A 27,549-nucleotide genomic window follows, 5' to 3' on the forward strand; every position below is an offset into this window, starting at 1 on the left:
CAAGCTCTGAGGAATTTTAGGCACATCCCTTTTTCCTAGCGACTACCATGCCAGACAGTTTGCTGGTTAGGTTGATCCGTTGCATTGCAGCACTGTAGTAGCTCAGATCAGGTGAAATTCTTGTTTATTTCTAAAATAAACCATGGAATCTTAAGTAAACAATGTGCTTTAGTGTGATTTTACAACTATGCAAAAGAAAGGAAGTGTGAAATGAGAGAGAAATTTACACTCTTATGATTTTTAGCAGGAAAAAAATAATGTAGTATGACAAAACAATGTGCGGTATTTTCACCGGTGTTTAAAGGCCTCAGTCTTGCAAAAGTTATCTGGGCACTCTGAAATTAGAAAACAGGTGCCTAAGCAGCACAGACAATTCAGTCCTCGCTGATCTAGAAATATGTATTTAAAAGCAGATACTGCAATTCCGAGGTCCTCCAGGCTCTTGAGAACTACAGCCATCAGAAATGGAAATAAGAATGCTGCCTTACTGTCAAAAGAAAACCAAACTAGCTTTGTGTACCTTTTCTTCTTTCCATTTCTCTGTTTGATGATTTATTTGGTGAAGAAGTTCTTCCTTATCTTGGCTCAGCTGTCTGTTCCTTTCCCTCAGATTCTGAAAGTGGTAGAATATGGCAAAAGGATCAGAATTTCTATGCCAAGGCTTCATTTTGCAAAAAGGCTGTTATATTTTTTTCTGCGCCATACATTTTGAGAAATCATAATGAGTGGACCAGGCTGACAAGACATGAGGATCTAGCACAAAAAACAACTGACTGCCTTACAATGAATGTATAGATGGTGGTTTTATTCCAAAGACTTGAAAGGCTTGAATATACAGAAACTTTTTTTCCCCATGGAAAAGAAGGAGGAACGGGATAAACCTTGTTCACCACCAGCAAGCATTAGCCACGCTAAATATTCCATGAATTTCTTTACATATTTTTTTCCATTACAAAACCCAGCTATTTTCAAGTATGCAAGCATGGACAGTAAGGGGGAACGCCACACTGAGCTCTCCTCAGAGCAGTGAAGATGTCTAAGCTGTGAAAAATGTTTTGAAAACATACTATTTAAGGTACTATCATCTCCTGAAGGAGGAAAACCCTCACCAGAAAACCATCTGCATGATTCTGTAGTAATTTCACAAATTGTTTTGTCTTCATTTGACTGTCCTTCCCAAAAAAGAAAAGATGACTTATACAGGCTGCTTCTACAACCTCTAGAAGTACCTGTGGTTCTTATTGTCACATAAAAACAGTACTTCCTGGGTACCTTAATAGTAACTTGCCAGTGCGTGCTCCTCTTATTCATCAGCTCTTGGTAAGCTTCTAACTGGGCTTTCACACTCCTCATTTTATCACCATAATGTTTCTTCATAGTAGTTATAGTCTGTTCCTGTATTAGAAGAGATTGTTGAGAAAATGAAAAGTGAGTGAGAACAGGAAAGCCAAGCAAGATAAAAAGAGCAGCTTCCACAACAGTTAACATTTGATTTTCTTTTTCCGTTGCTTTTTGTTGTCTGTAAACTTTTCATGCTGATCATACTGGCACAGAAGGTTTGTGTCTTCACAGGCTGCAGACTTTGAGCAAGAATTCCTGCTAAAATATTTTCTCTTCTCTCCCATTTGCCGAAGAAATAAAGACCAAGTACTTCAGGAGCAGGCCAGAGTGAATTTTCTCTAAGCACAGCAAAAGTAACTTTAAAAAAATAAAATTTTGCCCAGAAAATAAAAGTATGACAGGATAAGATACAAGCAGCACAGAACATAACTCTGTGCAACAGGGTCCATCTAAATAAGGCAGAAAAATTTTATTAGAAATAGAAACAAATCAGAAATTTTTAAAAAGTGAATGATTTCAGTGCTTCTAGGAGTGATTCTGACTTCAAATATTTTAATTACTAACACATCAGAGCAGCCATAACGAAAGCAGTTCAGTGAAAAAAATCATTATAGACCCTGTGTTTGTGTCCTTGTCCTGCAGGCAACTCTCTCGACTGTGTGTGCCTGTGTTCTTTCTGTTCTCCCACTTTGTTTTCCTTTTTCTCTAGCTCTAACTACACTCTACACAGACATGTGAAAATTTAAGGTGTGACTCTCTGAGTGTTAAATTACAAGGGAAGCACAGAATCAGATTTGCATAGGTATTGCAATCTTTGTGCAGGTGTAATAACTTGAGAATTCAGTGAAATCTTGTTCCTTACCCAAGAATAAAAGCTATTGTACACCGCATGCAATGAACTCTCTTGAGTTTGCTTTGTAGACTAAGAGGTTTGTTTTGTTTAATTCACTTCCCCTTGGAGGCTCCAGAAGACTTTCTGTATCTCTTTTCTGTGTGTGCCCTTTAGACAGAATTAAGTTTATTTGTATGGAAAGCCTACATCTACAGGAACTAACTGGTTACCTTACTCTGGATTACAAAAAAAAAAAAATCACTTAGTGAATAAGCACAAACAGGCAGTGACTGAAGGAAAAAGTAGCCAAGGAAGATGTGGGCAACTTCTGATTTTGGGAGAATTACTGCCGAAGGGGATGCAGAACTGCCATCTTCCCTCTCCCCCAAGGGAATATGTGGCAGCGTGGGGTTACAAGCACAGGCTTGCCCCTGCAGATCCTCACTGTAATCTTGGTGGGGCTTACTGGAAAGGGGATTCTGCTATTCTGTAAGAGAATATGTCAACAAAATGCTAGGTGACTAAACTCAGGTATGTAGAGATCTGTCTGGGCACGCTAACAGCAAGAATCATGTGGACATCACTTTGTGTGTCAGCCAGGCTGTAATTTGAGACTGAAGGCAACCATCTTATCTGTACTGGGGAAATGACCATATTATTCCATTTGTATAATACTAGGCTTTCAGGTATGGCTTCTTCATTATCTTCATCAGGTTTATTAATACCATTAACCTCACAGTAATCATTGCAAGCCGAGCTAACCAAACAGCGGATTTACTCACTCAAGATGGAAGAGGAAAGGACTCCACATACAAGGCAGAGGAGAATGTACCCACAGATGAAGAAAACAGAAAACTTGCCAGTGCTCTCCACTTTGGCAGTGAAGAGGTTAGTGTAGCTTGGCATGGCCCTTCACAGTAAGATTATTCCTGAGAGGCACAATCTAGATACTAAGAACAGCCTTTGACCAAATGTGAAAGTTTTAGCCATAGTGTTACTAGAGGAAAGTGACATTTAACAGGAAAGTTTCATGATAATGAAATTCGGAAAATACCTGTAACTATGCCACCCTTAACAATGAGAAAGAAGAAAGGGACTAGGGGAAGTCAGAAAATGTAGCCACAGGTGACCAAAAGTAAGATCAGAATTCACGAAGCTGTAAAATCAAATACACTTAAAGACACATTGATAATATTTCTGGAGACTCTCAATGGGTAGTTGAATGCAGATGTAAATGTAAATGAAGTGGATTTTATGCTTCAGCATTATTTTGACTAATGGTATAGCCCAAGAGTGATGCTAATGGTTCAGTAGAATTACCTGGTTTTCTTTCCTTATATTGCCCAGTTCTTTGATTATTTTTGTGTGTTTGATTTTCATTTGTTGCATATCTTCTACAATCTGAAGAAGATGAAGGAAATGATAAAATCAGAGCACTAGCAACTAACTTCAATTATAATGCATCATCAAATAATAATGATAATGTATGTTTCTCAAAATGCTAATGACAAATATGATACTCTTCACTGCGTTTGATCTTGAAAACAGAAAAATAGCCAATAGGATTGCAGTCCAAAACCTTCAGGTTTCAGCAGTTAAAACTTATTTTATATTACTAAGTATAAATATGTAAGTTTATTGGCTTGACATGGATTTTCTTTTCTGATCTTAGGATTGTACCTCTACACCTTTCTTGCTACTGTAGTAATCTGAATTCAGCACAGAAAAGATAATAATTATTCCAAAGTTCTTAGAAAAGAGAGAGACAGCATTGTGAGACTTATTACTGGGAAAAAAAGTAAAAAAAGACAGTGGACAGTGGAGAAGACAGCATTTAAGAGTTAGATAATGCAACTCATTACAATAGACTTCACTCTTAGTTTTATTTTGTATGCCATTACAAATAACTTGAAAAACTACAAAATTAACTTTAAGGTTCATCACAGGCATTTTTCATGGCCAATAAAAACAGATGTATACATAAAAGATTAATAAAGTGACCTTCTTTTTCCCCTTAGAAAATGAGTCACTTAAGATTGCATCAAGATCCTTAGTGACTCAGGTTTATCCATTTTGTTCCCGATCCCATTCATAATAGTCACAAAAGGAAAATTCCACTATCTCCTGTGCCAATTCCTGCTGTCCAGTTTTCTTTTGACTTCCTCATGTGTAATGTTGCAATGTCAAATTACGCAGAATGAGACTAACAGATACCACGGACTGAATTACAGCAATAATGGACACGGTTATATGCAAATTATAAACATCTGGAGCCTTTTCTACAGATTTACTTGGTTTCAAGTCTTCATTTAAGTTTAAGATAATAAGATCTGATAATAACTGTCAGATTCAGCTGACAGTGAGCAGCTGAGATGAAATTAAACCGACAAAGAAAACATCTCAGATTTTTGTGGAGGCTGATGCATGATTTTAAATGGCTGTGGTTGGTAACACTGCTCTACAATGATAAATTAAACCTTTGTGCGTATTTGCAAGTGGTTAATTTGGGAGTGAAAAATCTGTACCATCTGACATTGACACAACTCAAAGATATAAAAGTAGTAGAAGCAGTAAGGTGGCATTCAGACATACTGTCCTACTTACTCCTCATCAGAAATGATATTGCAAAAGTAGAGGAATTTTAAAGAGACAATAAAAACGTTAACAGATGTGAAAAGCCTCTTATAGGAGGAGACTGAAAAGATCCAGACAGGTTTATCATTCTTATCACCCACAGAGCTCTGAGCTGCCTTAACTAGATTGCTTCAGATATTTGAACTTGCTTCTTAAGGCTAGCTCAGGAGTCTGCACCCTCTATTACGGAAGTCACCAAAGAAATTCTTTGTTGCATAATAAAAGAACGCGAGAACAAGGGAATATTTAATGAAATTGAAAGGTAGCAAATTCAAGTCAATACAATAGGAATATATCTACATATATTGCACAATATAAAATAAAATTATAAAATTCATTAGCTCAGGGGATGTTTGAATAAAAAAAGTATTTTTTAAAGAAAACATAGGCCACTTCAATAGCTAAACAGAAAATACAAAGTTGTGCTAGTTACTGCTACCAAAAATACTGAAATTGCAACAGATTCTCATATAAGAAATCAAAAGCCATTTCCAACAATCAGAGATTGTGATGAGAAAAACACGAAAGGCTGAGGGTTTTCTCCACATCCAGGTACAAGGGAATTTCTTAGATAAATATCTGGAGCAAGCAAATAAGCAAACTGCTATCTGATCTTAACTAAGTTAGCTATTTACATTTTAATGCCTGCATTTCTATGTTAATGTTCAAAATTTAAGAGCAAACTTCCAAATATCAAGAGGAAGCAGTAAGATGGTGTGAAGTAATTTGTATGATTAAAAGCATTGAGAAAATAACATTTTTCTCGGTATAGGTATGAGAAGAGATACTTAATTCATTGAGTAATGTTTTGAACATTATTCATTCACTCTTTTTTTTTTTTTTTACCTTGGTGATATATAATTTAGCTAATTTGTATGGAATATACAGCAGCTCTTCTTTGGTTCTACATTCCTCCAGCTCAGTCACTTTGTTGTTGTCAGCAGAACAAACTCCAGATGTGTTTGCATGGTCTACTGGATAATAAAAATGCCTTTAACAACTTGAAGTAAAGAATGAAAATGTACACAAACTCCAGATGTACTATCAGAAACTTTTTCACGAAAGCAAATAGACTTTTGAACCTTTCCATTTGATAACAAAAAAACTGACCCTCAGGAGGGCAGTTTTAGCAACATAGCTTCGACTTGTGGACACCATCACACACAGTTATGCTGTGGGACGATTACTTGACCATAACTGCTTAAACTCTAAATATTTACACTTGTTTCTTAGATAAAATTAGATTAAAAAAATCATGCATAAAGACGCTCCCTCTTAAGAATTTTATCACAACTAAAAATAGAGCATTTTAAAGTCTTCTTCATAACTGCCTTTTGCAAGTGGTTTTGAAAGACACAGTTTATTTCAGGGTATTGTAGAAACTGGCTTTATTAATTTCTTACTACTGTGAGAGTACTATTCATTAAAAACATATTATCACACTTTTGCAGATCAGATCTCTTTAACTGGCCTTAACCCTGTGTCACTACCATAGAATCTAACGAAAATTATTCTATCATAATTAATTAACTAAAGTATTGTTATTAATAACTATAAGATGTGTATGGTCAAAAAAGACTGAGATGATCACTTAGGATGGTGATTTGTGCAAATCCAAGCCATGTAACGTCATTCAGAAACTTCACTGCACACAGAGGAAAAAAAACCCCAGACCTTCACTATACCTTTTTCTATAGCTCTGTTCTCACTCCACCCAATCAGGGAATTCATAAATGACCACTTGTTTGTACTCATCCCAAATTTGTACAGCCAAGAGTCTCTCCGCCCATCTGTTAACAAAATGCAGCTGCTGAAATCTGGGTAAAATCATTGCAATTTTCTGAATTCTCTTGATTCCTTAAATTATTGGATTAAAATGTGATAATACGTAATTATACACTTATTGTGTTGGGCCCTACAGGGTACTGTATGAGTAAAAGTGATAGCAAAAAGCAGGAGATTAGGACATCACTGGGAGAGCTACAGGCAGAACATGGATGTATTCGAGACCTGAATGATTCCACCTCATCCTGAAAATACACTAAAACCAAAGGTTCTCCTCCAGACTTGTTTCTCATGGCATTCCTGGTTACCACCACTTACCACGCTTAGCAACTTTGGCAAGCTACTGACCATTTGCAGCTAATATCAGTTGTTCTGCTGCATGCTGCATATGGAAGCAGACTGGATGGGCTCCATCCACCTCAGTTAAAATCTTCAGCAAAATCTAGTCTTTTTTTCAGTTTTGCCTCTTTGAAATTAAGTTTATGTGCGGGGAGAGCACATCCTTAGAGGAGATGTGAGCACTGAACTTTGTTTTCCACAAAAGAGCAGATTGTTAGCCCACTACCACATTGTAGTCTCCTAGCTTTTTCGTGAACACTCTGCCTGCCCAGAACACTTCTGCTGAGAGATATGTAAACCAAAACAACCAATACAAGCACTTTCTCCAAGCATTCTGGTGTGGAAGTGGAACTATCTCTAAAGGAGCCTTCTAACTCTTTGAAAAGGTCAAAACAATGACCAGAAACTAAGAAGTTTTGGCCACTGGGGAAGTCTGGATCTAGAGCTGTCTTTGGTGTAATTCTGAAGCAACATTAACTTACTTCTACAGCACAATGATTTTCTACAGCCAGATATTGGTCTCATCACATATTATTGGACATTATAGCAACATGTACTGTTTTAAAATATAGTCTACCTAGCTACTAGATAGAATTAGCAGACTTGCTTCTCATATAACCAGAAGAACCTTGTGGTCCAAAAGCCAGTTCTGATGATTCATAAAATATGTAAATAAAGATATGCAGAGAAGAGTACCCTCAGTTCAAGTTATAGATTTCATTATTCACGTCACTATGCATGCATATACATATATATATATATAAAATTGTTTTCTGTCAGTTACATCATTGAAGGATGCATGCTAAATTGTATAGACAGTAACCACTTCTCAGACGACTTCGATATTTCAGTGTTTGGAACTATATTTATTTGGTTCATATTTGGCTTTCTTTCTAATGCTTTAGAGACTTTCTGAAAGCATAGGATTTTCTGGAAAAGGCCCTCCAGTACACATCACCCTGCTTTTGGCAAAATGGATTGAATCAGCCACGAGACTGTTAGCACTTGCAGGCTGAAATTGCAGGTTCAATCTTTGCATCTATGTTAAAGATTAATCTTGTAAATGTTAAAGGAAAACAGATATACAGGTATTGCTTCCTATTGGGAACAATGCGTACTATATAACTGGAGCTTGCTGTAGCATCTGGTGAAATGAGTTCACAATTGCTCTTTAGTTCGCAGTAGTCCATGGAGAGGAAGGACATCTGAAACTCATACACGGTAGGTTAATGCTTGAATGTTAAAAATCAGTCTACACCTCTTTCCTCAGCTGAGCATCCTAGTAGTACTGAATATACCTTTTTACACCATACTTGTGAAGTGACACACCTAAAACTGTAGTATGGAAGGGACTAGATGTCTCTAATAATTCTTCCTTTTTCTTTTCAATTCTATCAGTAAGACTGGCTCACAAAGATGTTCAGACCACCACAGGACTTGATCGTTTAATTCCTCATGGACTGTGAGCCTAATCAAACCAGAGGTCTTTCCTTTTGCACTGTACAACTAGAATCAGAGCATAACATTTACCTCCCTCAAGGTAAACTCCAATTTTCTTTTGCTACTGATTATTTCCTGGCAAGAACACCTTCTGTTTAGCCATGTTAACAGGGTAATGCAGTAAGCCCTGGCTCCAGTCATTTAACCCTAGCTAGCCTACTCTATATGCCACAGACTGGTAGAAAAGTTGGACTATGATGTTGCTAATTCTCAATAACTGCAACTGTATTTTATGACAGTTCTTAGAGAATCTGGTAGCTCACACATCTTGTTAAAGAAATTACAAATATAGAACATACAAGCTTATTTCCATTCTCCTGCTGGCTTTAGTTTTAATAGGCACAAGGCTGATATGCACCTCTTGTGCATGAGGACCAGTTGCATTACCCATACGCTGAATCGTGGCAGAGACTTTCCCATCTAATCCATATTCACATTCACCCATATTCAAGCTATTCAATGTTGATAATGAGATATACACTATAATGTCAGTGCAGTTCTGCTACTGTAAGGCTACAATGGGCAACCAGTCGGCTCTTCTGTGGAAAACAAAGTCCACTGTCGTTCTGAATATCCGAGGCACAAAGTGGCTGCTTACCCTGATCAGGTTCCTCTTCAGTCATAACATTTTGAATCACACATGAAGGATGTTGTTGTGTCTCATCTGAATAATCAATAACACTGCCTGGTAGAGGAACAGATGAGTGAATGGAGGTCTGTAATTTAGGGTCAGCATTACTCTTTACTGAATCTTTAGAGACTTGATAGATTGAAGGTATAACTGTTTGCACCCACGCTTCTGGAAAAAAACAAAACAAAACAAAATTAAAACAAATAAAGTCATTGTTGGTAATAAAATACTAGGACTGTTCCTGCTTGAATAAGCCCAAAGATGCAGCACAAGTGGAACACATCCTGAAAGATATTGGACCCCAGAAGTTTGGGCAGTTTTTTAAAGTGAAGAGTGTAGGACGCTGTTTATGTCTAGCAAAAGGATATTACTGCCATAAGGAAATTGTTCCATCAACTTTTGCATTGATCTACTTGGGCAGACACTGTGCTTTCTAAGGATAAATGATCGGCATTTGATCCTCTTCTAGGTTAGAATGGACCATAACACTCACGGCGAAGCTCTGTGTGCACCTGGCAATATTCTGTTTTTCCCTAAACTGCTCTTTAAAGCAATGCTAACTTCATTTCCCATTGATAAATTCATGAGGAACTGAATAATTTTCTTACTTGCCTGGACATTTTTCTTTTCAGAGTGGAATCTATTAGGGCAACTACACTACACTGTAATGTAGCACACCTGAGCAGTTGTTAAAAATACTGCTCAGCGCTCCACATTGCAACACGCTTTTCAGATGGCCATTTTTCAGCTAACCCTCATGCTTCAGTGTATCCTCTAACGCTTGCAGCTCTCCATCTTACACAGAATGTGCAGCTTAAATTCAGATTCAGCTCAGGCCTGCACAGCAGGCTCCAATACCAACAGCCTCTTAATTTGATTTTTAATGCTTTATCAGGATAAATATTAATTTCCCTTTCTGTCTCTCTTTTCTATGATCTCTACTTTTTCTTCTTCATGTGCAAATGGTAGAAGTGAGGACCCTTCTTAGACTTGATCATAGTTTATCACTGTAGGCCAAAATTCCTACAGAGAAAACTTTAGTCACTCAGGGCATGATTATAGGATTTCATCACCTCCCCTAGATAGACTCAGTTCAGCAGCGAATCTCTTGCCCTACCGCTATTTCTTCTCCTTAATTCTCCTCACACTTTTGGAGAATCATATAGGAAGATTTCCATTAATAATGAAAAGGAGATAGTCTTTGCCGTATTCTGTTAGAGATTATTCTGTCTGGTGATTTTGGGACACCAAAAATTCTTTATAACTGTATAATGCTTCCACGTAATAAATGTAATAAGAATAATCACACTATTACAAGGGTCAGATTGGTTTCGCCACTCCTCCTCTCCTACCACCACCGCAGTCTGGAGTATTTTTTATGTTTCCTCCATCAATTTGCTCAGTAGCACTCGTCAAACAGACAATGCATGAATGTTTACATATAGGTAATAGCTTCCAAGCAACGTAGGTGATATTAGGCTGAGAGCCGAATGGCATCTTTTTGAAGCTGGAAGGATAACATACTGTTTTTCACTCAAAATGAGTATAGTAAGCATTTAAAGTTATCTGTATAATAAAAAAGCTGGAGTGTAAGAGCTCTATTCACAATATAGACTACCGTAAGCTACAACGTTATCTGAGTAGGAAAGTTTTATGAAAGCTAAATGCAAATACAGTATTGTTTAATAGTACCATGCACAAGTGAGAGAAAGAAGCAGCAGAAACACTGTGGGAAGAGAAAGATAGAAGTATTGGTGAAATATTTGTAAATAAATTTTATGGTAAGATTAAAGACGAGAGCAGCTTTTGAGTAAAGCATTTACTAGTAAGAGGCTCGTATCTGTAAAGAGAAAGCTGTCACCTATTTGATTCCTACTGCAGTCAGGATGCAAACATGGCTTTTTCACTTTCCTTTTTAATAAAAAGGGTTACACTATAAAATATCCTAATCTATCATCAGTTCTACTTCTGTACTCCACATAGCAGTGATTTAGAGGGAAAGAACTAGACGTAACAAGCTTTGATAAGCTCTCATTCTTGCAATCAGGATGCTACCAGCTTTGACTGAGACTAAAAGACTACTTTGCTTTACGGCTAGGCTAACCAGCCTGCAATCTAGTGGAAATAATTCAAAGGAAAGTTTATCTCATGATCAGAACTTAGTTTGAATAAAAGCACTGTCACAGTTCACGGTGGGATCTGGTACACTTCTTTCAGACTGTAAGATCAGCAAGGTGAAATCTGTGCCTTCCTTGGTACTTGGAAAGATCCTCATCTTCTAAACTAAATATATATATGAAAAAAAACAGTGCTAGTGACAGTGGGTGCTCCCTCAACTTTCCCTTTGTAAGTAGGGAATTCCATCAAACACTTCTGCCAAGAAACTGCCATGCTTAATCTTGTAGAGTGGGAGGTTTAATAGCGCATGCTTCTAAAGAACAAGGAGAAAATACCTGATTCATCTATACAGTAGAGGTACACATGGTAATCAATAATAAAATATTGGAAGTAATTCTAAGCTTTACTTAACCTCTCATTATTTCTACATAATATTTTAGATATTAGCATGACTGGCTTTGGGATTTTGGGGTGGGGGGAGGATTAGCTTTTCCTACAAACCTACATTTTGGCATCCTTTCCTTCCCTGAGATGCTATTTATTTCTGCCTACCGTTATTTAAGATGCAAAAAGAGAGGCCTATAATTTTAGAAACAACTCAGTTCCTTGGGGTGCAACATGAATAGATTTGTTTTCTAGTTAAAAGGTTAATTTTCACGTCCCCCTTACTTCCAACAATGGATCTCAACACATTATTTATTTTCAGCTTTAAGCCCCTGATAGTATTTTCATTTCCAAGACTATTTTGGTGCTTTACAGGGGATAATAATCTCAGATAAAAGCTTCAATTTGCTTGCTGAGTTTTAGCTCCTCTGTCAATGCAGGAACTTTCCATACATCCTCCAAGGAAATTTAGCATGTAGCATTATTTTGCCATTCTTTCCTTTGAGTGTTAACTGGTGGCTGTCCTGTATATACACACAACTGCTAAATGCTTGATGAGGAATGTAAAAGATCCTCACATTAATAATCCTCATGCTGAAAAGTAAACATGCAGGTTGTGCAGACTGCATGGAAAACAAAATTCATGTAAATACATGCATTTTCAAAAAAGGTTTACTTATCTTTTCCCGTTTCCTTAAAAAAAAACTTGTTGGAACAGAACTGATGATTAAAAAAGGTACGAGCATATATTTTTTGGTTATGCATACTGGTTTCCTTTGCATTTATTTATCTAGCCACCTGTCTGCTAATTCAGTCTTTCTTTTAGTTTCTACAGTTTGTCTGCTGTGGGAATCAAGCTTTTAGGCTTCTAATTCACTAAGTCCTAGAAACTTTTTAAAAGTCACAGAATCACAGAATCACAGAATGGTTGAGGTTGGAAGGGACCTCTGGAGATCATCTAGTCCAACCCCCCCTGCTCAAGCAGGGTCCTCTAGAGCACAGTGCACAGGATCACGTCCAAGCGGGTTTTGAATATCTCCAGGGAAGGAGACTCCACCACCTCTCTGGGCAACCTGTGCCAGGGCTCAGTCACCCTCACAGGAAAGTTTTTCCTCATGTTCAGATGGAACTGCCTGTGTTTCAGTTTGTGCCCGCTGCCTCTTGTCCTGTCCCTGGGCACCACGGAGAAGAGTCTGGCCCCATCCTCTCGACACCCTCCCTTCAGATACTTGCACACAGTGATGAGATCGCCTCTCAGTCTTCTCTTCTCCAGGCTAAAGAGGCCCAGCTCTCTCAGCCTTTCTTCATAGGACTTGTCAGCTTGCTTCAGCAGGCTAAGTCAATTTGCTTCCCTCCAGTCCTCAGACAACACAGAAGTCTTAAGGAAGATATTAAATTTCTTCATACAGTCCCAGGGGACAGAAGTCCTCCCCATGACAGCAGGAGAGGGTTAAAGCCTGCCAACCTCCCATACACCTGCGAGGTCTAATAAAACTTCTTGGAGCCAGGCTTATAAACCCAGCTGGAACAAAAGGATAAACGGCTATTGGAAGGCAGGGAAACTCTGGGCAGCTAGCTTTTAGGGAACAGCTAGGGCATTTATAGCTGTTGTTTGAAAGTGATGAGATTTCATTGAAAGGAACAGGGAATACTTCAGAGAATTAACCATCTTCTTATAGAGTGAAAGAAAAAGGGAGAATTATGATTCCAGTTCATCTCTTATAAAGATATATGCTCAAGGGACAAGACAGGAACTGTGATAGCCTGTATCTCTGTGATGTGACGAGGAAACTAAACTAACCCCCCGTGAAGCATCAGTCTTTAATGCTGCCCTGCGGACAGGGCTGCCACTCGTCTTGCAGTGACTCTGCAAGGCTGTGTCTGAACTCGCCATGTTTCGTGCTTCTGCTTTACACCACGTGAGCCCACCTGAGCACCGACGCTGGCAGGGGAGGAGATTGGTCGTCCTCAGTGTAAGTTATCAGTGCATAATCAGCTAGGAAGGAAAGAGAGCAACAACTCTCTGTGGCTACATCCCCAGCTACGATGGTTCAGGGATCTGGATCCCTAGCTATGCTGAGGAACCTGCTTGGTCTAGATGAAATCTTATTTTATATTTCAAAACTGATGCCTGGGAAGCATATTTTTTTCTTTTTAATTAAAAGCCCTAATTTAAAATAGGAGTGGTCAGTCTTTGCATATTCATTTTATAGCTAAGCCATTCCCACTGATGTTTGTCCACTGTGTGGAGAAAGAACTGCTTAAGAATTCACAATACGAATTCTCCAGACTTAGCTGCAGCTGAAAATGGCTGTTTCCCTATCACATGCTACTTCTCTGCTGTTTCATGCCAACTGCAATAAGATGTAGCACTCTAATATCCAGAGGTTATGCAGCATATGTTCTGAGGTCTGTCTTGCAGCTTTATCACATGCCACATGTCCCTCTATTTAGATACCTTTTTTTTCCCCTATAGTGAATCCTTTCTTATGTATTGTACCAACATAAACTGCTCCACGAGAGGAAGTTATTTTATTTTTGTAGTAGAGGCCTGTAGCAATTTTGAAAGAACAGGAATGCAAGGGCCTTCATAGTACTGCTTAAAACAGGTAAACAGATGGAAGATCACTCACTCCTGGGGGTGAAATTCCAAAGTCTCGTATCGTTTATTCTTTGCTTTCCTGGTAACAAAGAAGTTTTTCTTTAAAAAAATTAAGACACCAAAGTATGCCAACATGGAAAAGCATTACATTACTATTATTATTATTGTTATTGTTATTGTTATTATTATATTACAATTTGAAGGGAACATTTTCCTGGTGGGGTAAAAATATTTGCAAATTCGAATGTGCATTTTTAAGTGATCAAAACAAAGTCAAACAGAAAAATGTTACTGCACCACACTCTAATTTCCTCTTTCCTCATAACAAATCCCTCCTGAAAGCAGATAAGAGAAAGAAGAAGCAGATGTGCCATGTTGCATTTGTTATCTAAAGGGAATTTTTCAGAGGTTCTCAGAGCAAAGGCAAATGGTCTGGCACTTGTTTTCTTTGCAAACAAGAAATATTTCTTATATTTTGCCTCCTTAGTAGTAATTTAGTTGATTTCTTCTATTGCAATTAGTAGAATATTCCACCAGAAATAAAAGACAACTTCATAACAAGCTAGTTGGGCTTGCTTGTTAGAGAGCCTAATGTAATATCATTTTTCATACAGAATTCCAGGCATCAGAAGGTTATTGCTACAAAATCTTGATTTTGTACTGATTGACTAATATTCAGCTTTTTTTTTTTTTTTTTTTTGCCAGTAGCAACAATCCAATAGTACTCAGCCATCAGAGAAAACATACAGGTTTAACACTCAAAAGCATGTTCTGTAGAACATCCCATATAATAGCCATTAGTCCAAATGAAACACAAAATTGCTATCCTTTTCTTATACCAAAAATACATCTTGGGAAAGGCATGCATGTGCACATTTCATTTATTTTCTTTTATTGCAAGACCAAATATTAAATGTTACAATGACTGGTATTCTGAAGAGGTATACGCTGGCAACCAACTACTTCTGTGAGATGGAAGAAAGGCTAGGTTTTGCAGACAGTAAAGCCAGAAGAATAGCTAACTTTTCCCGGCATTAGAAGTGACATCCAAAATTCATTAACTTTAACAGGAATATTATCAATCCAATCCCTATCCTAAACCAGTGTAACATAAATAGGAGGTTAGTTGCTCAGACTGTATCTGATCAGTTGCAGCTATGGTCTGAGGGAAGACAAAGGGCTCTGTGAGCAAAAAAACATATCTCCAGAAAAGGCTAATTTCTATTGAAACCAGCTATTTTATGAAGTTCCTTTTTTTCTGTACAACAAATATCTGATTAAGAATTTAGTACAGGTCGGTCAAAAAGTCCAGATAGAATAACTAATTTGATTTTATTTGTCCATACTAGCATCATCTTTTAAGATAAAACTGCTATTTTTGAAAAAAAAAATCACAAGCACTACCAACTTTACTTCTGAGTGCATCTTTGTATTATAGTCTGTTTCACTTGTCAGGAAATTCTTTCCTTTCTAACTAGGAACAATTAGTCTTTGACAAAAACTCTCATTCTCTGTGGGGAAGCTACTTCCATTGCTTGTTGAATTGTGCTCTATATTTAGAGTGTTAAAGAAAAACAGAAGTGGATGGAAATCCAGTCTTTACATCTGCCTGTGGGTTTATCAGTGAGTTTACAGAAAAGAAAAGGGGTAGAAGGAGGCTACCACTTTTGATATAAGTATACCAGAGCAACCTGCTCAAAATGGTATTATGCTCAGGATCTCAATGGCAGTGGGGATTTCACAGGATTAGGCCTTGTGAAATGGAAGCCAGATGGCCAGAAGTGCAGCATGCCAACTTTATCACTGAAAGAAGCTTTGCTATGAAAGCATGGATGCATGGGTTAGATGGTGTGCATTAAGCTAGCGAGGTCTGCAGTTTCCTTGAGGTATGAGTAGCTGTAATTCCAGGCAAAACGCACCCAGGTAGGCCTCATGTGGCTAAACAGTATTTGTATGCTTGTATTTTTAATAATCACAAGCCATCACAAAGCACTGGCAAGCCACACATCATCTGGCAAGGCTGCCCACAATAAACATCTGAGGAGCAGCCATGAGAACATGCCTCAGGCCTGTCGATGTCTTGCATTATTGAATTATGCCTCAGACAAATTCACAGACAGGCCTGTGCTGTGGGTACTAAGGAAACTGGCTAAAGACTTATGCCGGAACGCCATAGCAGCACACCATGGAAACTTTTAAACTGCTCAATTTTCTGCAATGCAGAAAGGGGTGCCATGCGGCTGTGCTATTCTAAGTATGTGGTAATCCACTGAAACATAACCTGAGATTCAACTTCCTGATCTTCAGTGGAGCAAGAATGTAAGCGCTTGCCTTAACTAGTTGAGTACTGGACATTTTGTAGTGGATATCTCTCTGGTGCCAATAGGATATTTCCATTCTAGGACTATATTGAAGGGCTGTCTGTCTGTAAAGTCCCAGTATCCCCACTAAAAGTTTTGATTTCGATAAGGTGACATTCTCCTTGGAAAAATATTTGTCAGAAGATTCAGTTCTATTTTCATATTTTCTCTTCCTTATTTCATTGCAGCTCAGCTATCAGGAGTAATCAGGATAACAAGAATAACTGTTCCAACAACCTCATGTGACTGTATATTAATGAGGGAAAACTCACAAGGAAAACAATAATAAAACATTCTTCTTTTGTGCCTGTTTTTGGATTATTGGGCACTTGTATTTGTATTTCCTAAAGAATTTCAAGTTCATTAGTCAATATTCTGAATAAATTTAATTCTCATTGACTTCAGCTGGAGTTGAATTCACTCATTTCTCTCCTAGCATCTCAGCTCTGACATTTTTATGCAGTTGACCTTGTGAACTTTATGAGCATTACCACTTGGGTTCTGAAATGCACTAACCATAAAGCAATGAGGATCACATTTTGAAGTGGTTACTTCTGCTGAAGAAGGTCTCAGCTCCAGACCTTGAGAAAAACCCTTTGTCTCCCTCTTCCACTTTGGAAGACATAAAAAGAAGGGATGCAAGTAAGAACTGTTGTTTCTTTAGTAGCCTGTTGTAGTGGGTCAACAGTGGAAGACTGGTGAGGAGGTTGGAGCACGCTGAGCGATCAATTCTAGCTGCCAAAACACTTGGTGTGCAGAACTCATGAGGAACAGCAGGTCGCAACCCTTCGACTTGCACCATGTAGGCATCGATTTGGACTTGTTATCTGTATACCTAATGGATTACTGCTTCTCTTGTTATCTGTAGCGCACGTGCAGTACTCTACATTGTAGCCTATTAATCCGCCTTAAACTCACTCCCTGCTGAACCTTGCCATGGACTGATGCACTGCCGTGCCTGGGACAGCCCGGTCGCTTCCCCACAAGGTTCCTGGAGCTCCCCTTGTGGTTGGGAGATTTCAAGGTGATAAACATCTAATCACTTTGCTCCAGAGTGGTGTCCTCTACCTCTGCATTTTCCAAGCGTCAGTTACCACCCTTAATACATCTATTAAAGATTGTCTTCAGTGAGACCCAAAAGTTCCAAAAAGGAAAAGCCCAGTGGAAATTTCTTTGTACCAGTTTTTGAAACAGTAGCATGACTTTTCAACAGAGATATAGTATCTTCCACTTTAAACTAATCTGATCCGTAATAGAGCAGTCACTTCTCTGCAGCTGAAATCACTGAATCGTTAGGTCGCAAACCAACATCGGGGAAGGAGAGGCCTGTGTGTTTAACAAACGTGTTATTTACGGTTGCAAGGCTACTGCCAGGTGACGTTATTACCTATGCTCACATAGGTGGCAGGTATATTCATGTTCTGCTCCAAAACTACCTCGGGACCTGCCTAGGTTGCAGCAATTAGAGCATTTGGGAATACAGACTTAGTCACTGCAGCGGATACTATTTCATCCAGCACCGTAACCTTCCGCGTAAGTGGCGCTGTGACGGCTAACACGCAATGGTCTGGCCGTAAGGTACAAGGATTATGCTAACACACTGAACTAGCTGGGCCAAGGGCTATTGTAATACAAGCTAAGGCAATGATAAGTTACCTCATTAGTCTTCCAACTTCACAGATACTTGTCTATCACAAATGCCAGTGTGCCAGTTAATGTAGCTGTAAGGCCATATCTGAAACTGTCAATTACTATGACAAAGCTATATTCTGCTCTGCCAAATGCTCTTTTCTGCTTCCCTCTCCCCCACAAATTGAAATATAAATGGAAAGTGATTGAGACTGGACCCCTGGGCTTACAGTTGGGCACAATAGGTTAACTTTATAAATAGCTAGACTGGATCAGTAATGTTCAAAAAATCACCAATGTGCTCAGTGACGCTACTTTCACTCCGGGGTCAGGAGTCCCCAAGCCTGCAGGCCCGTCCGTGCGGCCTATCAAAGGTTTTTGACCAGGCCTAAGACAGGCGTCTCCTCAGCCCATGCACTGTACCTGTAATTAGAGTAAGGGCTCTGTTAAAAAAAAAAAAAAGCCAAACCCCTATTATAATGCTAACACCTCCTTTGTGATAATTTCTCACCATTTGGCATGTGCCAGTGTTTGCAAATAAAAGAGGCTGACATCACCTGTTTTGCTTTGGCTTTTAGCAGCAGGAGAAACAGAATTTGTCTTCTTCCAGAGCCAGGATCGTGATGACAGGGGGATATTTTCTTCAGAAGCGAAATATTGCTCTAAGCAAAAGCAAACAAACAAACAAACAAACAAACAAACTCTGACAACAGAAACAGAAGCCCCCCCACCAAACTGCATATTCTGAAAAAGTCATCCTTATTCCAGTTATTAGCTTGTTAGCTTCTTTGTTCTATGAGAATGCATTCAGCTAATATGCACAGTACAAACAGCAAAGCATCTAGGTGTATTTCAGAAAGATCTTCATGCCTTCCTACTTATCACATGCTATAATAAAAGGAGCGAGGCAAATTCTATATTAATTAGATGAGGTTATTTAAAGAAAATCTCCAAATAGAGTAAAATCAGTCATTTGATTCTGATAAAACATAACTATGATCTGCACAAGGTCAAGAAAAAATCAATGTTGCAACTTCAAATACAGCTTTTATGTTCTTGGACCACTTTTTGATATATTGCCTCAGTGTCCAGTCTAAAGTGTAGGACACTTTACACATGGTATTGCCAGCTATGGCATTTATTCATTTAATATCTTTAGACGAAGAAAAAACATTGCAGAAATTATTAGGCATTAGCTACTGAGTTATCTCACTGATGTATGGAGTTGCTCCTCCAGAGGTCCCCTGCATTTCAACATATATTACCTATTAATATTTTAATTTTAATGCTAATTGCTAAGCGTCATATAAGCTAAAGGCTGATAGCCCAAACAACCCTATGGTGGGCAAGTCAGATGGAGCTTTCCTTGGCTTCAGGTTACTTCCTTAGACAATTCAGACCAGCACTGAGAGGGGCTCTGAGAGTTTCTGCAAATCATCAGATATGCAATTAATTCAAATTGCAATTCATGCAAGTGTGTTACATGGCTGGGAACTACTGGAACACAAGGCAAAACTTATGGTACAGTGAGCTGCTCCTGACACCCGAGAAAGGATACTGTAAAGGATACTGTGGAGAAATTGGCCAGGATTGTGTGATATCTTTCCTTGATTCTGCAAATTCAGTATTAAAACTGCTAATCCACAGATTTAAATACTCATACATCTTGATATATCAATACAATAAACATCATCTAGATTAATTTCACTATACAATAAACTGGCATTTCAAGGCTATGCTAGAAAAAGAAGGCTTAAACCAGTAATACCTTTGCATTTGTTTCTTGTTGCTATTATGTAATGCTTATGCTCATATATGTCAAAGCACAAAAATGCTGTGATTTTCATCAAAATGGCAAAACTGCAAAGTGACTTTTGCATTCAAGGCAATTTCTCAAACCACGCCAGGGCAGGAATTTGCTGAAGTCTGTGATCTGTGGGGCGTGGTTGGGGTAAATTAACCCAGAGCTCCATCTGGGCCCCACCCTCCTGTTGTAATACCCCTAATTTTACCCACTGATACTTAGGGAGGTAGCACTAGCTCACAAAAAAGTTGTCTGCTGTGACAGAAGACTATATATACCACACATATAAAGCAGATGTTCTTTTGATAATGTTGTGTAGAAGGTCTGTCTGTGAGTAAGCTCTATGCTAGCTCCTTGTCACGGGACCATTTCAGGGATGCACAGGCTCTCTGCTCTTGAATGTCATCCATAACGCAGGTGCGTGCTCAAGGCTTCCTCATAAACTCATCAAGAAGTTGCTGGAGTTTGTCCTGCCCCCTGTGCTTGGATGCAGGCTGTGGAAGGGCAGGGAGAGGACATTCAGGGGGTGGTGGGACTGTCTTTTAAGCATGGCTCAAAAGAAGAGTCGCAATGAGAGACAAGAAGGCAAGACTGCACCCTTGACTTGGACAGATGGACAGACTGTTTCCCCTTTCTTACCTGAAAAATGAGGTGTGAAACTAGATGTGGATAAAATCACCAGAGGCTTCTTAGTGGTTCCCCTAATAGCCTGACCAAGTCGGGGCTGATAATCAAGACCACATTGTTTCTCTTTGTCACATGCAAAGAACTGGGAATTGTCATTTGTATCGCTGATCGTGATCACTAGCGCAGCTAGTAGTGTTGGAACTAGTTGCAATACTCAGCATAGTTTAGTAGCTAGAAATGGGCCATTTAGGGCCTCTTCTCTCGTCTCTGGATGGAACAGTGGCTGCTATCCTACGGACTGGATGGTGCTACAGACTAGTCTGATTCTTGCTTCTCGCTGACTGTTCCACCACAGTGACAGCAGGTTGTTCAGTGACACCTATGCCTGCAGTTATAGCATATATGCCTGCAGTTATGGTACAGTTATAGGCAAGTCATTCTTTATATAATGAATTCAGCCTCGGTATTGTGCCGCTAGGTTTTCATTTTCTGGGAAGGGTATCTCTTATAACCCCACCTCATTTCTGGAAAGTAACTTAACAAGAAAAATTTCTGCCAGTATTTTACAGGTAGATATTTGTTTGTATTGTCCTCAGGTTTATCCAGACAAAAATACATTATGCAAAATGTTTTGTAGAAAATGATCACCTTCTTCTACTCACTCACCCTGGTAAAACCACATTTCTTTCCCTATCTTTCTCAGGTTACACTGCCTTAAGCAACAGCCTTGCCCAATGGCATTGCCTAACAGAGTTGACAAACAATAGTATTGTTTAACCTGGTAGTCTTAAATTTCAGTTTATTTTCCAAGAAAAGGGTACACAAATAAGTTAACTGACTTGTCCTTTTAACATTAAAATCTTTTCATTATCGTATAAAAATATACTGTCATAAGGAAGAGGAGATATAGAAGTAAATAACTAATAAACTGTTGATTTGGAACAAAACTTTGACATCATCAGTTAATACTATGGCTTGTTATCCATCACAACTTGCATTACAAACAACAGGGTTTGTTTTCTCTTTATCTTTTGGCAGTTATGAGTATTTTCCTCTTGGGAATCAAAGTGAAGGAATGTATTTCAGACCATAAGCAGCAGTGGCTGAAGTGAAGATGAGAATCTAGTCTTAGCTTTCCTTGGAAATTGATAACCTATTGTAGGCTTAGCTGTAGAAATACCCATTTTATTCTTATTGGTTAGAATTCCTATTCCCATGTTCTCAAACTTCACCCATTTATTAGTCAGCTACCTCAGAATTCAAGCAGAGCACAATGCCTCACTAACCGAGAGCTATTAATCTCTAAATCAGCCATGGCAATCTTTCTTTTTGAATCTCTAGTGAAGTATTTCACTTGTAAGCATAATTCTTGAGAAGTATATTTGATACCCCTCCCAAAAGTAATTATACTAATACAGGTAGGAAAGGTTCAAATATATTCATTAATATTAGGTTGGAGCAGGCTGTTCCCTCATGACTTAGGGACTGGTTGCACAGAAAAGAGCCACAAATCTTCCTTCTCCTTCCTCACACAGGTGTGGAGCAGCCTGCTCCCTAAAGGTGGGGCAAGACAAATAGTCTTGCTGTTATTATAGGTTTTGCATAGCCATAAATGTATTCTTCAGTCACACACCCCTGAAAAGCACTCACAGAATCTGGCCTTCTACTTCCACTTCTGTATTCTACTAAATCCATTTGCAATAAAAGCCCCAAACTGAAGAATGACTACTGATTCTGGATACTTCCATTTTTGAGGCCCCACTTGAAATAGCTTAGTGACCTGAGATCTAGCCACTGAGGAGGTGTATCAAAGAAACTGAAGGCCCAAAGTCACTAATCACGTTGAACACTTAGACTACTATCTTCTAAGAGTTGTGTTCTGTAAAATAAAAATGATTTCCAGAGTACAGGTGGTATTTAATGTGAATTTTAACACGTCACACTTAGGATACATATGATCCCTGTGGTGTACTCTGTATGATAAAATTAGGGTAATATATATTCTAAAAAAGAAAGGAAAATATATATTCTAAAAAAGAAAGGAAATGTGTGTTTTTTTCTCTTTTGTTGCTGCTTTAATGTTCTCTTCTCTGAGGCATAAACCTCTGGTAAAAATATTTGCCTTGCAAATGACTTTTTTAGTCAAACAAGGAATTATAACTTCAGATAAGGAATAAGCAGCAGGAACAGGAAAATTGGAGTAAAAATCTAAGCTTACAAGAAAATACTCCCAACAAAATGCATCATAAAAAACAAAGGATGACTATTTATACCTAAAATATTTTTTTCTCAGATGTTTGTCCAATCTATTAAAGTTCCTTTTAGTTACTGTGTTTCTTTCTACTTAATGTCCAACTGAAACTCCTTTCCCTCAAATTGGAGTTCATTGCTTCTTGCCCTACAACCAAGTTACAGTTTTCTGCAGACTTCTGAATAAATGCTTCCGAATAAGGGCTTAAGGGTTTTTGCATTAGCAGACTAACAAACCCACTTTTCAATCTTTCACCAGAAGGCACATTCATTAGCCTTAGGATTGTTCAGTTTTCTGTTTACTTGCTAACATGCTTCACGTATTTCTTGAAATGACATGCTTAAAGTGAGACACAGTAAATAAACATTGCAATACAGTCACTTGCTGTGGCTGAAGTAAAAGTCAGTGACTTGCTGAGCTGTGGAAACTCAGTCTGGTTTTTCTAAAAATTCACAAAATATTTGCAAATCAAGGAGTGATTTTACTTAGGAGAATTTCACTTATGCCACCATCCCGAATATTTATGAGGACATGCACAAACTTCCCAAGTAGTCACTAGAATTAGAATATACACATTCCTAGGTTGGCAAAGCAGCTTTTGAAAAATTATTAGGTTTATTCAAAACTATACTTATCCATTTGTGGAAACAATATGTATTCCATACTTTTGTTACTTGTACAACGTAGCTTTTTGGCATGTTTTGTGTATCAGTGAGATATTTTTTCCTTGACTTTTGTTTATAGCTAAGAAGCTTAACAATAGACGATTATTTTTTCCAAAGTCAGACTGTTAACACAGTATTTGCTTGGCTCCACCCTTCCACTCTCCATAACTGTGTTCTATAACATAACACAAGCACTCCGAGCTTTTCAAAATATATATTATGTCTTTAAAGAGTTACCTTCATCCATTGTCTTGGTCTGTTTCTCAGGGCCGGTGTTTTCCACAGAGGTGCGAATTAAAGCCTGGTATTTTCTGTCAGCCTCCTACGCTACGTATATAAATATTTATCTTTAAAAATGCAAGAGCTTCGCTAGGCAACAAGATACCTGTAGAAAGTAAAATGGGAGATAAGGATCATGTTTCTTCTTCTACTGTTTCCTGTGGCTAGCAACTTCTGCTCTGTCAGGAAACTAAATCTTACTAGATGAAACTCAAAGTTGTGGAAGACAGCTATAACTGAAAAGAATAGAGGCATATGCTATATACCAGAAAGCACAAACACTCACAAGATTAAAAGTGTTTCATGAAAATATTTACAAATATCCACATTTCTTTGTTTCAGCAGAAAGAATGTGAAATATGACACTCTTGCTACATATCCAGTAGTGATGAAACTAGTAAAACTCTAAGGAGTGTTTCATGCAATTTCAGCCCTAATTTCACAAAAACACGGTTATTAAATGCTTCCAGATGTGAAACTGGTATTCTGTTAGAACATAGTCTGTCCTATTTGGGAGGATTGCGTTGTACTCTCTCCCTTCTTTGGTTTATGAAGGTAAAAAACGTATTTATCACTGCCAATAACATTATGCTGAGATTAGTCTCAGCTCATGAAGTTGGCAGGTTGTTTTGAACTATAGGGCAAATATTGTGTTCTCTTGGAGTAAACTAGGCACATGCCTTATGATATGTTCCTATATTCATATGAACAACCCAGTAGCAGGAACTGGGAGAAGCAAGTCCTAGCCAGCAGCTGCAAAAGCAAATATAGAATAAATTTTTCCCAGGCTGACGCGGTCCAACCTTTGCTGCCATTGTTCTGGACCCCACCCTTATGTCAAAAAGGATTAAAAACAGGAGGCCAAAAGTGAGGCTTTTCATATCCCTAACTCCACAAGCAGTTTCACCATCCGTTTATAAGGAGCAACTTTGTGGGGAATCTCCTTCCAATTAAGACACAACTAACCAATTTGTATGACTTGTTTCTCTGGTGTCCTCTTTTGAATACATCATAGCTTCACTGCGCTGTGAGGAATAAATCATGGGACTAGATAAAAGGCCTCCCTGAAAGACTGTCCTTTCCTTATTTAAAAAGAAATTTTTGTGTTATTTCTTTTTATGACAATAAAAATATTCAGGAGTCCTTTTCTTCTTTTCCCCCCCTCTTTTGTCTCTTGCTGCAGGGAAAAAATGGAGGAGAAAACTGAAGAAGGGCAAAGGAGAAAAGGCAAGAGAAAAGTAACCTCTGAAGAGCTGAAAATGTTTCAAAAATTGCAAATGTAACAATAGAAACCTATATTTGACAGATCACATTTCCAGAATTTTTTGATAGAAATAAAAGTATATACAACTTAGAATTAGCACTGCAAATAGTGCTAAAACCAGAAACTGTTAGGTTTATGTCAGGTTTCAACTTCCATTTTTCAACATTCATTGCCATGTCCTTTGTGTCTGTCACTAAGCATTTTAGGAGTGAATAATAGCCTCAGTCCTGAACTAGCAGCTGACTGTGCTCGTTACTAAAGAAACACATTTTAATACCACTCCTTTCAGTATTCTTTTCTGACTCATGTGTTCTTGCTAATACTATATTAAAAATAATATCTGCAAACCTTCTTTACATTTTTACTTAAATCACCCTTCATAAAATGCCATTAATAATCAATTACAACATAGGCCTTCCTTTTTAAAATCACTACCATGTTGGGACTCAATATTTCACTCTTGCCTACAGTGTTGTGTTATGGATAATAATATTTTATGCATAATTTTGAGAAGGCAAACTTCCAGGGCTGGGAACCTCTTCTTCCTCTACCGATATTGCCAATCACTATGATTCTTTGAAAAACCTAGTAGTAGCAGCAGCTCCAGGGATAAAAAACCTGAGAGGGTTGGTTTAGTTTAGAACTGGGCCACCTATGACATATCACATCTGCACCTTTCCCCTTTGAGGAAGTTCAGATGCAAATCAACCACTGAGTAACGAACCGTACCTTTGGGCACTTTTACAATGGGACAAATTGCAACAAATACAAACCTGCCTTGAGGTTTCTTCTCTTCCAAATAGAAACAAGCCGAAGTCCTTTAAAGTTTCTTATGAATAGCTATGACTGAACTGTGTTGTTGTCCGTTGTGCTCTGTGCAGTATTTTTCCCCAAGCGGTAACAGCCATGAAGCAACTCACTCTAGAGTAAAACTGAAACATAAAAACAGGAGATTTCTGTTTTCTGAGCTAGAAACACAACAAGCAATTGCCTTTCAACATCTGAATGTAGAAGTCTGGAACAAATATCCCTGATGCAAACTCTTTTGTTGAATGTCAACAAAAGTATTACATTTATATTGAGGAGAAAACACATAAAATGGCGGAGGCCTGAAAAAGTACATCTTCACATGGAATATATCTGTTTAGTTTTTTTTTTTTTTTTGTATCTATATCCTTTTTCTGCGAAGGTTTGAGGGAAAGCCCCATAAAGATCTACATTTTGTCTGAGAAGAAACTATTTTAATCTTCTGTGGAAGCTAATCACTTTTACAGTCACTGACTAACTGAGAAGATAGTTCTGTGTCCTCTGCACAGAATTTATTTTGGCAGGCCAATACTCAGTGAAATAATAATACCCAAGATACCTTGAATAACGTTTGCTAACCTTGACAGTTCCCTGTTAATAATGGGAACAGCTAGGACCATGTATGACAAAGAGAAAATTGAATGCCAAGTTTTCTCAACCTTCTCTTGACTGTTCTTACCACGCTCTGAACATAGACAATAAGCAAACATAAGCTACTATTATTCACTGATCATGTCATTCCTGTTTTTCTAAGGGTAGTAGGAGCCACGCCAGGGCTGGGACACTCCAAACAGGCCTCAGCCTAACTGAAGTGATTCTGAAGCTTTGACATGTGATAATTGTTCCTCACTGTATTTATGGAGTAAGATATGTTTTTTTTAACCTGGATTGCTACCATCAATGTATGCAAATAGTGGTACGTGTTTCAACACAGAGAAACGGCCAAGGCAGAACGATTTGCTTACAAGAACCTTGGAAATGTTTTATATATTAATTTTCCTTAAAGGAAAAAAGAGAACATGGAAATAGCAATACAGTTGTGGAGCTAACTTGGAGGACAAAAACATTACCTACATATTGCAACATCATAGACTGTTTATCTGCTCATTAACTTTTTGCTAGTTAGTGTTGTCTTTCATTTCTTTGAGGTTACAAGAACACTATTTTTTAGCTGGGTTTCTACTTCTGGTGAGATGCAGAGCACTATTTACCCAGCTTTCTCGGCTCAGGGGAAGACATTGCCTGGTTACACCTCTCCGAGACCCAGTTGTGGCAGGCCAGCAGCTTACCTTACTTTTGTCCACAAAAAGAGTTTTTTCCTCCACGAAGGCACTAAGCTGTTCACAGCAGTCATATATTGTTCTATTGCTTAAAATAAAGCTCTGCCATTTGTGTTCCCTTTTCTTGAATGCCACTTCTGATGTGCCCCTCTGATTAGCATTGCAGATACTCAGCATAGGCCAGAGGCCAGTAAAAGGCTGGTATGCTCACGCTTCCTTGTCTCATCCATCTTCTCACTGCATGTGCTCTGTGTAGTACCTTCCTCACTGAAGTACCACCTTCATGGCAACAAAAAGGGGAAAGAGTAAAAGACCTGGGCCTGGAGTACATGCGTATAAACTTCTGAGTACTTTCATTGTTCTACTGCAATTCCAAAGAGGGTTTGTGTAACCAGGGTTTCCAAACCTTTTTTCCTA

General features: G+C 38.3%; 1 protein-coding gene across 2 annotated transcripts in view; it reads right to left on the bottom strand.

Annotated features, from left to right (window-relative positions):
• LOC104142884 (probable DNA double-strand break repair Rad50 ATPase) overlaps window positions 1–23,881 on the bottom strand; it is a 32,413-nt gene extending 8,532 nt beyond the window's left edge. The window contains exons 1-8 of one of the 2 annotated variants that reach the window (XM_068927419.1): window positions 23,740–23,881; window positions 18,713–18,817; window positions 9,030–9,230; window positions 6,493–6,597; window positions 5,654–5,778; window positions 3,494–3,574; window positions 1,273–1,395; window positions 521–613 (exon numbers count right to left, since the gene is read on the bottom strand). In XM_068927419.1, coding sequence (XP_068783520.1) covers window positions 521–613; window positions 1,273–1,395; window positions 3,494–3,574; window positions 5,654–5,778; window positions 6,493–6,597; window positions 9,030–9,230; window positions 18,713–18,817; window positions 23,740–23,749 — 843 coding nt within the window. In that variant the 5' untranslated portion in view covers window positions 23,750–23,881. The remainder of the gene's footprint in view (window positions 1–520; window positions 614–1,272; window positions 1,396–3,493; window positions 3,575–5,653; window positions 5,779–6,492; window positions 6,598–9,029; window positions 9,231–18,712; window positions 18,818–23,739) is intronic. The other variant, XM_068927420.1, reaches the window with a different exon arrangement.
• Window positions 23,882–27,549: the final 3,668 nt, after the last annotated feature.

The sequence above is a fragment of the Struthio camelus genome, chromosome Z (assembly GCF_040807025.1).
Source record: "Struthio camelus isolate bStrCam1 chromosome Z, bStrCam1.hap1, whole genome shotgun sequence".
NCBI classification, from domain to species: domain Eukaryota; kingdom Metazoa; phylum Chordata; class Aves; order Struthioniformes; family Struthionidae; genus Struthio; species Struthio camelus.